Raw genomic sequence first — 11,872 nt, 5'->3', positions numbered from 1 at the left:
GGACCAGCCTGCCCATTCCAGGATGTAATGTGCACTGGGACTTGTAGTGTGCGCTTGCTCACACGCTCTCGCCCCAGAGAGGTGGCTTTGTGATTGGTTCTTGGTGGGTGATGAGAGGTTGTTGCTAAGCTAGAGACGCCAGTGGGTGGGCCTGAGCTCTGGCCCTGCTGCAGCCAGGGAAGGAGCACCTAACATGCGGCTCCAGCCCCGGAGCTGCCACAGCAGGGAGAGGTGCCTCTTCCCGCTAGCCCAGGTGCTGCTGCGGGGAGAGAGAGCTGGGGGAGTCTTCTCTCCCCGCCGTAACCCCAGAGCACCCTCCTGCACCCCAAATCCTTCATCCCCAGCCCCACCCAGAGCCCTCACCCCCAGCCAGAGCCCTCACTCCCTGCATCTTCTCTGCCCTACCCGAGCCCCTCATCCCCAGCCCCACCCCCGAGCCCGCACCCCCAGCTGGAGCATCCCCACACCCCACCCCAGAACCCACCCCCCCAGCCCTCTGCCCCTCATTCCTCAGCCCCTGCACCTCCAGCCAGAGCTCTCACACCTCTGCACCCCAACCCTCTGCCCCAGCCCTGAGCCCCCTCCCACACGCCAAACCCCTCAGCCCCACCCCCACATGAATTTTGTTATGTTCCCCAATATGAAGGTGATGTGTCACACATCACCACTATATTGGTGTGTGATGGAGATTTGTTACCAATCTGCCTGGAGCATTAGGTGATTAGGCTGACGCCGCAGGATTGTTTGGGGAGGAGATGACGTAACATGCAAAGTGTTTAAATTTTAAAGCTTTATTAATAAAATAATAAAATACAGCGGAGAGTGCTGGGAACTCTCCCACGTTACTTAGGGGAAGAAAGAAAGCATTAGAGCCCCAAGCCCTAACCCACTTTCATAGTATGAAATTCATACTCACACACACACTACCCAAAACTGGCCAGGCCTGGGTGTAACATAAGAAGAAGAGGGGGAGGGGTGGATGGAAGTTCTTGCCCTGGGTTCCTTTGGGGGTGCTCCATTCCGCGACCTCTATTCCTGGTGCCTCTTGTGCCAGGTTAAACTGGCTTTTTGTGGGTGTTTTATTTTTTTAAAAACACATTTGCTAGACTTTGCTGGTTTTTTTGTGCTGGCCTTTGCTGTTGCTGCTCCATTCGCTCCCACTGTTTTTGCTGTTATTTTTATGGCTTTGCTTAATTTTTTTTTTTTAATGGTTGGTCGGGGGGTTGGACTTCCCCCTTCTGTCTTGGCAGGGAGCATAGCTTTTTATCTTTGGACTGAGCTTGCCTGCTGCAGTATTGAATTAGCCCGTTCTTTGCTTTCTTCTTTTTCTCCCTCCCCCCTCAGCCTCTTGTACCTGCAAAGGAAACTTCCACTCCCCACTCACACACCTTTGACCCTTCCCAAAATGCCTTGTGATGCATGAAACAGTATTAGCCACATATAATGCTAATCTGCCTTCCCCGGGGACTCCTTGAGGGAGGGGGCCATTGGGGTGTGACGGGTGCACATAACAAAATTCATTCCATACATGGAAAAAATTAGAGGGAACACTGGTGGTGGGTACTATTAAGACAGTATCACCTTCTTAACAGCCCGATATGACATTGTTTTAATGTAATTTAGATGGAATGTGAGGATGAGAGTTTCTGCTTCTTGGCTCATGGCTGCTGCTCTCCTAATATGGCTACAGAAAAAGACCTCAGACTTTACATACCCCACTATTTACCTCTCTCCACTGTGAAAATTGACCATTTATTCCTACCCTTTGTTTCCTATCTTTTAACCAGTTACTGATCCTCAAGAGCCCTTTCCCTCTGATCTCATGACTATCTGGTTTGCTTAAGAGCCTTTGATGAGAGACCTCATCAAAAGCTTTCAAAAGTCCAAGTACACCCTATATCCACTGCTCATTGACTCCCTCAAAGAATTCTACTACATTTCCCTTTACAAAAGGTATGTTGACTCTTCACAACTTACTGTATTTATCTATGTGTCTGACAATTCTGTTCTTTACTATAGATTCAATCAGTTTGCCTGGTACTGAAGATAGACTTACAGCCTGTAATTGCCAGGATCCTGTCTGGAGTCTTCTTTAAAAATAGACATCACATTAGCTATCTGTCAGTCATCTGGAACAAAGGCTGATTTAAGCACTAGGTTACATATCACTGTTACAAATTCTGCAATTTCATATTTTAGTTCTTTCAGAACTCTTGGGTGAATCCCATCCGGTCCTTGTGACTTATTCGTTTATCAATTTGTTCTGAACCCTCCTCTATTGACACCTCCCTCTGGGACAGTTCCTCAGATTTGTTACCTAAAAAGAACGGCTCAGCTGTAGTGGGTTCTCGTCCATTTCCTCTGCAGTGAAAACCAATGCAAAGAATTCATTTTTGCTTCTCCACAATGGCCTTGATTTCTTGAATGCTCCTTTAGCCCCAGGGGCCCCACTGACTGTTTGGCAGGCTTCCTGCTTCTGATGTACTTATTTTTATTGTATGTTTTGTTTGCTGTTAGTTTTTGTTGCCTTAGCTAGCTGTTCTTATGTTCTCTTCAAATTCTTTCTTGGCCTTCCTTATCATAGTTTTACACTTGCCAGACTTTCTGCTCCTATTTTCCTCACTAGAATTTGACTTCCAATTTTTAAAGGAGGCCTTTTTGCCTCTAAATGCCTCTTTTACTCCACTGTTTAGCTATGGTGGCCCCTTTTTTTGGTCCTCTTACTGATTTTTTTTTTATTATTTGGGGTATACATTTATAATAGTCTTCAGGCAGTTTGCAGATATTTCACCCTTGTGACTGTTCCTTTTAATTTCTGTTTAACTAAGTTCCTCATATTGAAAGCTAAATGCTACTGTGGTGGGTTTCTTTACCACATTTCCCCTTTCAAAAATGTTACATTTAATTACATTATGGTTGCTGTCACCAAGCAGATCTGCTATGCCCACCTCCTAGACTATATCCTGCGCTCCATTTAGGACTAACTTAAGAAGTGCCTCTCCCCTTGCAGGTTCCAGGACAGGCTGCTCTAAGAAGCACTCAATTATAGTGTCTAGAAATTTTCTCTCTTCATCCCTTCCTGAAGCGATGTAAACCCAGTCAATACGAGAATAGTTGAAATCCCCCATTATTACTGCATTTTCTGCCTTTGCAGCCTCTCTGATCTCCCCGAGCATTTCACAATCATTGTCACCACCCTGGTCAGGTGGCTGGTGGCATGGCGGGATCCAGTGGGACTCGCGTCTGCTGCCTGGCCAGCCCTATATGGCAGAATCTGCCCAGTTCTGCACAGTGGGGTCCAGGGTCTCTGCCGCCGGGACCCCACCCATGGCTCCACTCCTGGCCCCACTTTGTGGAGGGTCTCTAGGCAGGAGGCGCTGGGCATAGGGGTCTGTGGGGGCGTGCTTTGGTTCTCAACCTGCAGCCCAGGTAACACACTGTGAGCCGATAGGTTGAGAACCACTGACATAATCTTGTCTCACATAATCATCACTCTTCCTTCAAAGCCACCCAACCCCTTCCCTTCTCCCTTACAGACTGATAGACTTTAAGGCCAGAAGAAACCATCATGATCATCTAGTCTGATTTCCTGTACAACACAGGCCACAGACCCTTAACCATCCCCTACTGTAACAGGCCCATAATCTCTGGCTGAGTTACTGATGTCCTCAAATCCTGGTTTAAAGACTTCACACTACAGAGAATCCACCATTTATTCTGGTTTAAACCTGCAAGTGACCCATTTCCCTTGCTGTAGAGGAAGGCAAACCCCTCCCCCCTGGGTCTCTGCCAATCTGACCTAGAGGAAAATTCCTTCCTGATCCCAAATATGGTGATTAATAGGACCCTGAGCATGTGGGCAAGACCCAGTAGCAAGACACTTGGGAAAGAACTCCCCATAGTAACTCAGAGGTAACCCACAGGAACTGAAACGACCACTCAGTCGACCTCCAAAGAGGTGGGATTAGTGGGAAGAGTTTATCATGAAAAGGACTGGCCACATATGGAGAAGGAAGGCCAGGATAAGAGAAGACCGGAAGATGTGTTGTGATTGGCACAATCTATATGAGGGCTGAAGGACGATTGAACAACATGATAAACCTGAACTCAGAATCCTCTCCATCTAGTGCCCCATCTCCAGCTGCTGGGGAGATGTGCTACTAGCAGTCAGACACGGGCCACATACCACTGCAGGCAGTGTCATCATACCACCCCTTCACAAATGTATCAGCTCAGTCTCTCCAAGTCCCACCCCCGACCCCAAACCAGTGCCCCACAGAGCCCCTGTCACTCACCCAGCCCTCATTACTGCCCCACAGAGCCCCTCCCTGACCCCAAACCTGCACTCCACAGAGCCCCTCTCACCCGGCCCCATACCACAGCCCCTCCCTGCCCCCCACAGAGCTCCTCCCCTGACCCCACACCAGCACCCCATAGAGCCCCTCGGACCCAGCCCCTCCCTGCCCCTCACAGAGCTCCTCCCCTGACCCCACATCAGCACCCCACAGAGCCCCTTTCACGCAGCCCCACACCACAGCCCCACAGAGCCCCTCTCACCTGACCCCATACCTGCGCCCCACAGAGCCCCTCTCACTCGGCCCCATATCTGCGCCCCACAGAGCTCCTCTCACCTGGCCCCATACCTGCACCCCACAGAGCCCCTCTCACCTGGCCCCACACCACAGCCCCACAGAGCCCCTCTCACCCGGCCCCATACCAGAGCCCTACAGAGCCCCTCTCACCCGGCCCCATACCTGCGCCCCACAGAGCCCCTCTCACCCGGCCCCATACCTGCGCCCCACAGAGCCCCTCTCACCCGACCCCATACCAGCGCCCCACAGAGCCCCTCTCACCCGACCCCATACCTGTGCCCCACAGAGCCCCTCTCACCCGGCCCCATACCTGCGCCTCACAGAGCCCCTCGCACCCGGCCCCATACCACAGCCCCACAGAGCCCCTCGCACCCAGCCCCATACCTGCGCCCCACAGAGCCCCTCTCACCCGGCCCCACACCACAGCCCCACAGAGCCCCTCTCACCCGGCCCCATACCACAGCCCCACAGAGCCCCTCTCACTCGGCCCCATATCTGCGCCCCACAGAGCCCCTCTCACCTGGCCCCACACCTGCGCCCCACAGAGCCCCTCTCACTCGGCCGCACATCAGCACCCCACAGAGCCCCTTTCACGCAGCCCCACACCACAGCCCCACAGAGCCCCTCTCACCCGGCCCCATACCTGCGCCCCACAGAGCCCCTCTCACCCGGCCCCATACCACAGCCCCACAGAGCCCCTCGCACCCGGCCCCATACCACAGCCCCACAGAGCCCCTCTCACCCGGCCCCATACCTGTGCCCCACAGAGCCCCTCTCACCCGGCCCCATACCTGCGCCCCACAGAGCCCCTCTCACCCGGCCCCATACCAGCGCCCCACAAAGCCCCTCGCACCCGGCCCCATACCTGCGCCCCACAGAGCCCCTCTCACCCGGCCCCATACCTGCGCCCCACAGAGCCCCTCTCACCCGGCCCCATACCAGCGCCCCACAAAGCCCCTCTCACCCGACCCCATACCAGCGCCCCACAGAGCCCCTCTCACCCAGCCCCATACCTGTGCCCCACAGAGCCCCTCTCACCCGGCCCCATACCTGCGCCCCACAGAGCCCCTCTCACCCGGCCCCATACCTGCGCCTCACAGAGCCCCTCGCACCCGGCCCCATACCACAGCCCCACAGAGCCCCTCTCACCCGGCCCCATACCAGCGCCCCACAAAGCCCCTCTCACCCGACCCCATACCAGCGCCCCACAGAGCCCCTCTCACCCAGCCCCATACCTGTGCCCCACAGAGCCCCTCTCACCCGGCCCCATACCTGCGCCCCACAGAGCCCCTCTCACCCGGCCCCATACCTGCGCCTCACAGAGCCCCTCGCACCCGGCCCCATACCAGCGCCCCACAGAGCCCCTCTCACCCGGCCCCATACCTGCGCCCCACAGAGCCCCTCTCACCCGGCCCCATACCAGCGCCCCACAGAGCCCCTCTCACCCGGCCCCATACCTGCGCCCCACAGAGCCCCTCTCACCCGGCCCCATACCAGCGCCCCACAGAGCCCCTCTCACCCGGCCCCATACCTGCGCCCCACAGAGCCCCTCTCACCCGACCCCATACCAGCGCCCCACAGAGCCCCTCTCACCCGGCCCCATACCTGCGCCCCACAGAGCCCCTCTCACCCGACCCCATACCAGCGCCCCACAGAGCCCCTCTCACCCGGCCCCATACCAGCGCCCCACAGAGCCCCTCTCACCCGGCCCCATACCTGCGCCCCACAGAGCCCCTCTCACCTGGCCCCATACCTGCGCCCCACAGAGCCCCTCTCACCCGGCCCCATACCTGCGCCCCACAGAGCCCCTCTCACCCGGCCCCATACCAGCGCCCCACAAAGCCCCTCTCACCCGGCCCCACACCACAGCCCCACAGAGCCCCTCTCACCCGGCCCCATACCAGCGCCCCACAGAGCCCCTCTCACCCGGCCCCACACCACACCCCACAGAGCCCCTCGCACCCCTCTCCCGTCAGACCCCCCCCAGCCTCGCGCACGGCCTACAGGTCCCGGCATGCCCCGCGGCGGGAAGGGGCGGTGCTCCCGGCCGGCTCCTTCCGGCCTCGGCGTGCGGAGGGAGCGAGCGAGCGGCTAAGATGGCGGCGGCGGCGGTGCTGGAGTTCCAGCGAGCCCAGTCCCTGCTCTCCACCGACCGCGAGGCCTCCATCGGGATCCTGCACTCCATAGGTGAGCGGCCGGCCCGGCCCGCAGCCCGCGCTCCTCGGCCCGGCCCGCAGCCCGCGCTCCTCGGCCCGGCGGCGGCGCGGGGGAGCCGGCCCTGCCGGCTGCTGACTCACCGTGGGGCCGGGGGGCGCAAGGCCGCAGCCCGCGGGGCGGGGGAGCGAGGCCCCGGCAGCTGCTGATTCACGCTGGGCCCGGAGGTAGGGGCAGGGCGCCCGGCGCCGGCCCCGCTAGGCCCTACCGGGCAGCGCGCGAGGCTCGGGCCCTGGGTCCCGGCCCGGCGGGGCTGTAAAGAGGCCCCGATCTCCGCTGTCGGCTGGGGGGGCCATCCTCCCTGCCGCTGTCGCGCTGCCCATGGCAGGAAGGGGCAGCCCCCCCCCCCCCGGGTCAAGCCAACGAGGCCCTGGGAAGGGGGGGGGTGACCGGCTTTTAGGTACTGTGACCCCCCAACTCCCCGTGGTGTAGAGCGCTCGCCCTGCTCCGGATGAGACTTGGAGGGTGACCCTGGTGTCAGCTGCTCTCCCGGGGCGCAGCGCCCTCCCTCGCTAGGTTTGCTGTTATCGCTTGTACACAAGACCACTGTCTCCCTGCCGTGGGGTCCGGGGATCCGGTTTCTGCGGCTCTCTCGGTTGCGGGATCTGGGGTTGAGCCTGACCCAGGGTTTGTTTCTGTGTCACTTCCACCCACTGCTTGCTGGAGTAACGTGCTCTGAAGTGCAACTGGCTTCTGAGGCTGCAGTTGATTGTGTGTAGTTATTCTTTGTGCTGCAGTCCTGTTAGGGACTATATACGGAGGGTGGTATGGCCAGATCTTGGGTTATTCTGCAGGCAGGAGGATGACAACCTCAGCTGATGAGTAATCTAAATATAAGAGGGGTATGTGTGTGGGAATGATTGGAAACAGCGGCCCTTGAAGCCAGGGTGAGAACTGTCCTTGCCGGCCAGTGCCGGCCAGACTTGCAGTTGGTGCTGTGTAGGGGGAGTGAATACAATTTGTGGATTAAGCACTAATGATTTAGAGAGCATTTTTTCATAGTGTGCAAATTCAATTTAAGAATTTAGGTAGGGAGCAAATGCTGTTTCGCTGAATGTTGCTATGCAGCTCATGCTATGGTGACATACCGTAAAACTGGGAAAGCAATACAGTTCTCATATTGGAAAAGTCCATGAGCAGTGCTTCACACTGAGAATCATGAACAGTGCGTCCCAACAGCAACCAGTGAGAATTCACTTGTATGGTCTGTTCAGGGGGTTCAGTAGTTCCCTCACTGTAGCATGTAAGTGCTATAGTAAGTTAGGTCAGCAGAGGGGGGTCTGCGCTAGTTGTCTAGTGTTTGCCACCCTTAAGGCCTAAGCAGCTCTGCTGCAAGAATATTTTTCTTGTATAGTATAAAATATGATGCTACTTGAATTGCCTTTTAGAGTACATGAATGTTTCCCAGTGTAAAAATAACCTCAGGTGTGAAAGTGTTGGTAGTTGTGAGTGCTAAACAAAACATAAATAAAAACAGTTGAACTGGAATCCTGGGTTCTGGCTGAAGAAGTACTACAGAAATCTTCAGTGTAACTTTTTTTTGTTTCAGGAATCCACTTTGTTTTTATTTGTGCTACCTTCTTACACTGTAACTGTTATGGGGGACTCTCTCAAGGATTTAGCAGTGTCAGGGACATGCCGAAATTGCAAAATGGAGCAGTGGTCTAGTTATGTCAGGGGACAACCATGTTTAACTCAGGTCCCCAGAATGTCTTTGTAATGTAGATCATGGGATGGGGAGAGAAGAAGCCCTAGAAATAAACAGCCAAACAAATTACCAAGAATCCAGAATTACTAATAGGTGACTTATTTCTGAGGCTAGGGCTTTGAACACATACTGGTGCTATATGTTTGGCAGTTAAATGTCTCCTTAGCTACTGTATAATATCAAAATAGACCTCTCAGATGGCTGTTCTGCGGGTGGTGAGCTACATATTTAAAAAGAGACTGTGTAGAAGGAAACACACAATAACAATATATAATATGTCTTGCTATTGCATTGATGGCCTTGGGCAAACAATGAGGTCCACACTGTAAACTAACTAATATACACGTTTGTGTGGTCTGATTTTAGGGTTGGAGTTTCTGAGAAGCTTGCTCAGCCTGTGATGTTAACTAGAGATGTGACGCACTAGTTAATTACTGCTTGGCACCTGCAGGTCTGTCAGACATACCTGTTACTTCTTGTCAAGTCAGTCCTAGTCAAAAGTAATAGTTTGTGGTAGCATTTCATAGAATCATAGAAGATTAGGGTTGGAAGAGACCTCAGGAGGTTCTAGTCCAACCCTCTGCTCAAAGCAGGGCCAACCCCAACTAAATCATCCCAGCCAGGGCTTTGTCAAGCTGGGCCTTAAAAACCTCTGAGGAAGGAGATTCCACCACCTCCCTAGGTAACTCATTCCAGTGCTTTTTTATCCCATTTGTTATCAGCTGAGAGATGTGACAAGCTATGGTAGACTATTTTTTATTTTTAAGGCAGTGGGTATTTCTTTTACTATAATTAGACCACCTGTGCTGAGGAAAGCAAAATTACTTTTCTTATTATACTGAGCATATTAAGAACAGGAGTACTTGTGGCACCTTGGAGACTAACAAATTTATTTAAGCATAAGCTTTCGTGGGCTGCAGCCCCACTTCATCGGATGTATGTAGTGGAAATGCATCTGATGAAATGGGGCTGTAGCCCACGAAAACTTATGCTCAAATAAATTTGCTAGTCTCCAAGGTGCCACAAGTACTCCTGTTCTTTTTGCGGATACAGACTAACACGGCTGCTACTTTGAAACCTGAGCATATTAAGTTAATGGGGAATAAGGTCTTGTCCCATAGAGTGAGAACTAAGAACTTCTGAATTCTAATCCCAGCTGTAGTGCTGAACAAGGAATCCCAGTTCTGTAGTCTCAGTCGAGTAAATCTCTTCATATTTCTGTTCTTCTGTTGCCTCACCTATAAGATGGGGACACTTGCTTGTCTCACGGTTGTTGGAGATTTAATGCTTGTAAAGCACTAAGTAGTAGCAAAAAGTATGAAACCTTGATGAGGGGAGACAGCTCCAACTTTTGCAACTGAGAGCCTGTAATGCCTGCAGAATCTGACATGCAAGTGCAAACAGATTGATTTCACAGTTTCATACAGCCTTAGCGTTATTTTTGTTGTGAATCTCTGGCCAAGTGATTGCAACATTACACACAACAGCAGTGAAAACAAGGATCCTAACACTAAGCAATAAGTGAGTATTTTTTTTACCCAGCTTGCAGGTTCTATGCTTGATGTCACCATTTAGAAGATGTCATTTGTTAGAACTCTCCATATGGTGCGACCATAGATGCTTGTTTTAGAGCAATCCTCCTTGAACAGCTTGAAAGGTCTTAGTGACGCTTTATGAATCTGACCTGCTTTCAGGACACGAGAGATTTTGTCAGCTCAATGCAACTATATGTAAAGTCTAGATCAGGGGTCTCAAACTCTAATGACCACGAGGGACACATGACGACTAGTGCATTGACCCGAGGGCCGCATCACTGACACCCCCCCCACACACACACTGCCTCTGGCCCTGCCCCCACTCCACCCCTTCTATTAGGCCCTGCCTCTTCCTACCCTTTTCCTCCCCCCATTCCAGCCCCTTCCCCAAAGTCCCCACCCCAAAGCCGCCCCAGGGGATGCAGAAAGGGTGCAGGGTGTGGCAGGGGGCTCAGGGCAGGGAGTTGGTGTGTGGGGTGTAAGAGGGTGAGGGGTGCGGCACGGGGTTGGGGTGCAGGATGCGGCAGGGAGCTCAGGGCAGGGAGTTGGGTGCGGGAGGAGTTCAGGGTGCGAGCTCCAGCCCGGCGCCGCTTAGTTAGAGCGGCTCCAGGGTGGCAGCGGCTCGCACCGGGGCCAGGGCAGGCTCCCTGCATGCCTGCCCTGGCCCGCAGTCCCGTGCTGCTCCGTTCCAGAAAGCGGCTGGAACTGTGTCCCTGCAGACCGAGGGGGAGGGGCTCAGGGTTCTGTGCATCTGCTGCTCTTGCTGCTCCTCCAGGTATCTCCCATGAAGCTCTCACTGGCCACGGTTCCCTGTTCTGGCCAATGGGAGCGTGTGGGGGGCGGACCGAAGGGGTATGCTGCCAGGTGCTTCAGAGAGCGGTGTGGGGCTTGCAGCGCTGCAGGGGGCAATCCCTCAGGTAGGCAGAGAGGTGGGTGGGGGAGCTTGGCGGGCCAGACACAAGAGCCCCACGGGCCGCCCCTGGTCTTGATAAATAGCTGTTTTTAAGCTTTCTAAAGCTAAGTACCTAACATTTTGTATGTAATAAATATTCCAGCCAGATTGACTCCACTGTTACCTGACACACTAGTTAGTTTCTGGAAAGAAGTGAAAAACTTTATGTAGATTCTATGTTTTGATTGAAATGGTATTGTTCCACTTTCTTCTAGTGAAGCGCGATGTCCAGGAAAATGATGAGGAGGCAGTGCAAGTTAAAGAGCAGAGCATCCTGGAACTGGGGGCACTTCTTGCTAAGACTGGGCAGGCGGAAGGTGAGCCCGGGTTCTGACTAATTGGAGTTCTTGTAACATGCATGTACACCCAAGTTGATGGGTCTGTAGGGAGATGCAAACATAAGAGTAGAGCTGGGGTGGAGGGGGCTACTTTCTCTCCCATGAGTCTTTGAGATTTGGAAACTTTTTTGTTTTCCGGTTCTGAAGTTAATTTTAAATTTTTGCAAACTAATAAATCTTTAAAAAAAAAAAACACACAAAAACAAACTAGCCGCTTCCTCACCCCCTCTCGCCTGCCTTGTTCCCCCTTTACACTGAAGACTTTTTAAAAATAAACTTACACTTCGCATAAATTAACCAGTTCAACATTAAAAGTTGATTTGAATAAAAAACTAAAACTTTTTCTTGAGGAAAATGTTGAAACGGGACACCTCAAGAATTAAATTTATTTTTCAAAAGCTTTTGAACTGGGTGATTGTTTTGACAAATTAACATTTACTGATAGAAAAATGTGTTGGAAAATTCCCAACCAACTCTACGTAAGAGAAGGTGTTACAGGCTTTCTTTTGGGGATGTATGAAAGGAGAGGAGTG

At 53.3% G+C, this 11,872-nt stretch overlaps 1 protein-coding gene across 1 annotated transcript in view; it reads left to right on the top strand.

The window, feature by feature from the left end:
• Window positions 1-6,649: 6,649 nt before the first annotated feature.
• The window catches only part of PSMD11 (proteasome 26S subunit, non-ATPase 11), a 29,781-nt gene continuing 24,558 nt past the window's right edge, over window positions 6,650-11,872 (top strand). The window contains exons 1-2 of the mRNA XM_030541179.1: window positions 6,650-6,779; window positions 11,217-11,318. Coding sequence (XP_030397039.1) covers window positions 6,689-6,779; window positions 11,217-11,318 — 193 coding nt within the window. The 5' untranslated portion in view covers window positions 6,650-6,688. The remainder of the gene's footprint in view (window positions 6,780-11,216; window positions 11,319-11,872) is intronic.

Source organism: Gopherus evgoodei, chromosome 23, assembly GCF_007399415.2.
Source record: "Gopherus evgoodei ecotype Sinaloan lineage chromosome 23, rGopEvg1_v1.p, whole genome shotgun sequence".
Classification (NCBI taxonomy): domain Eukaryota; kingdom Metazoa; phylum Chordata; order Testudines; family Testudinidae; genus Gopherus; species Gopherus evgoodei.
This window is presented reverse-complemented; position numbering and strand designations above follow the sequence as displayed.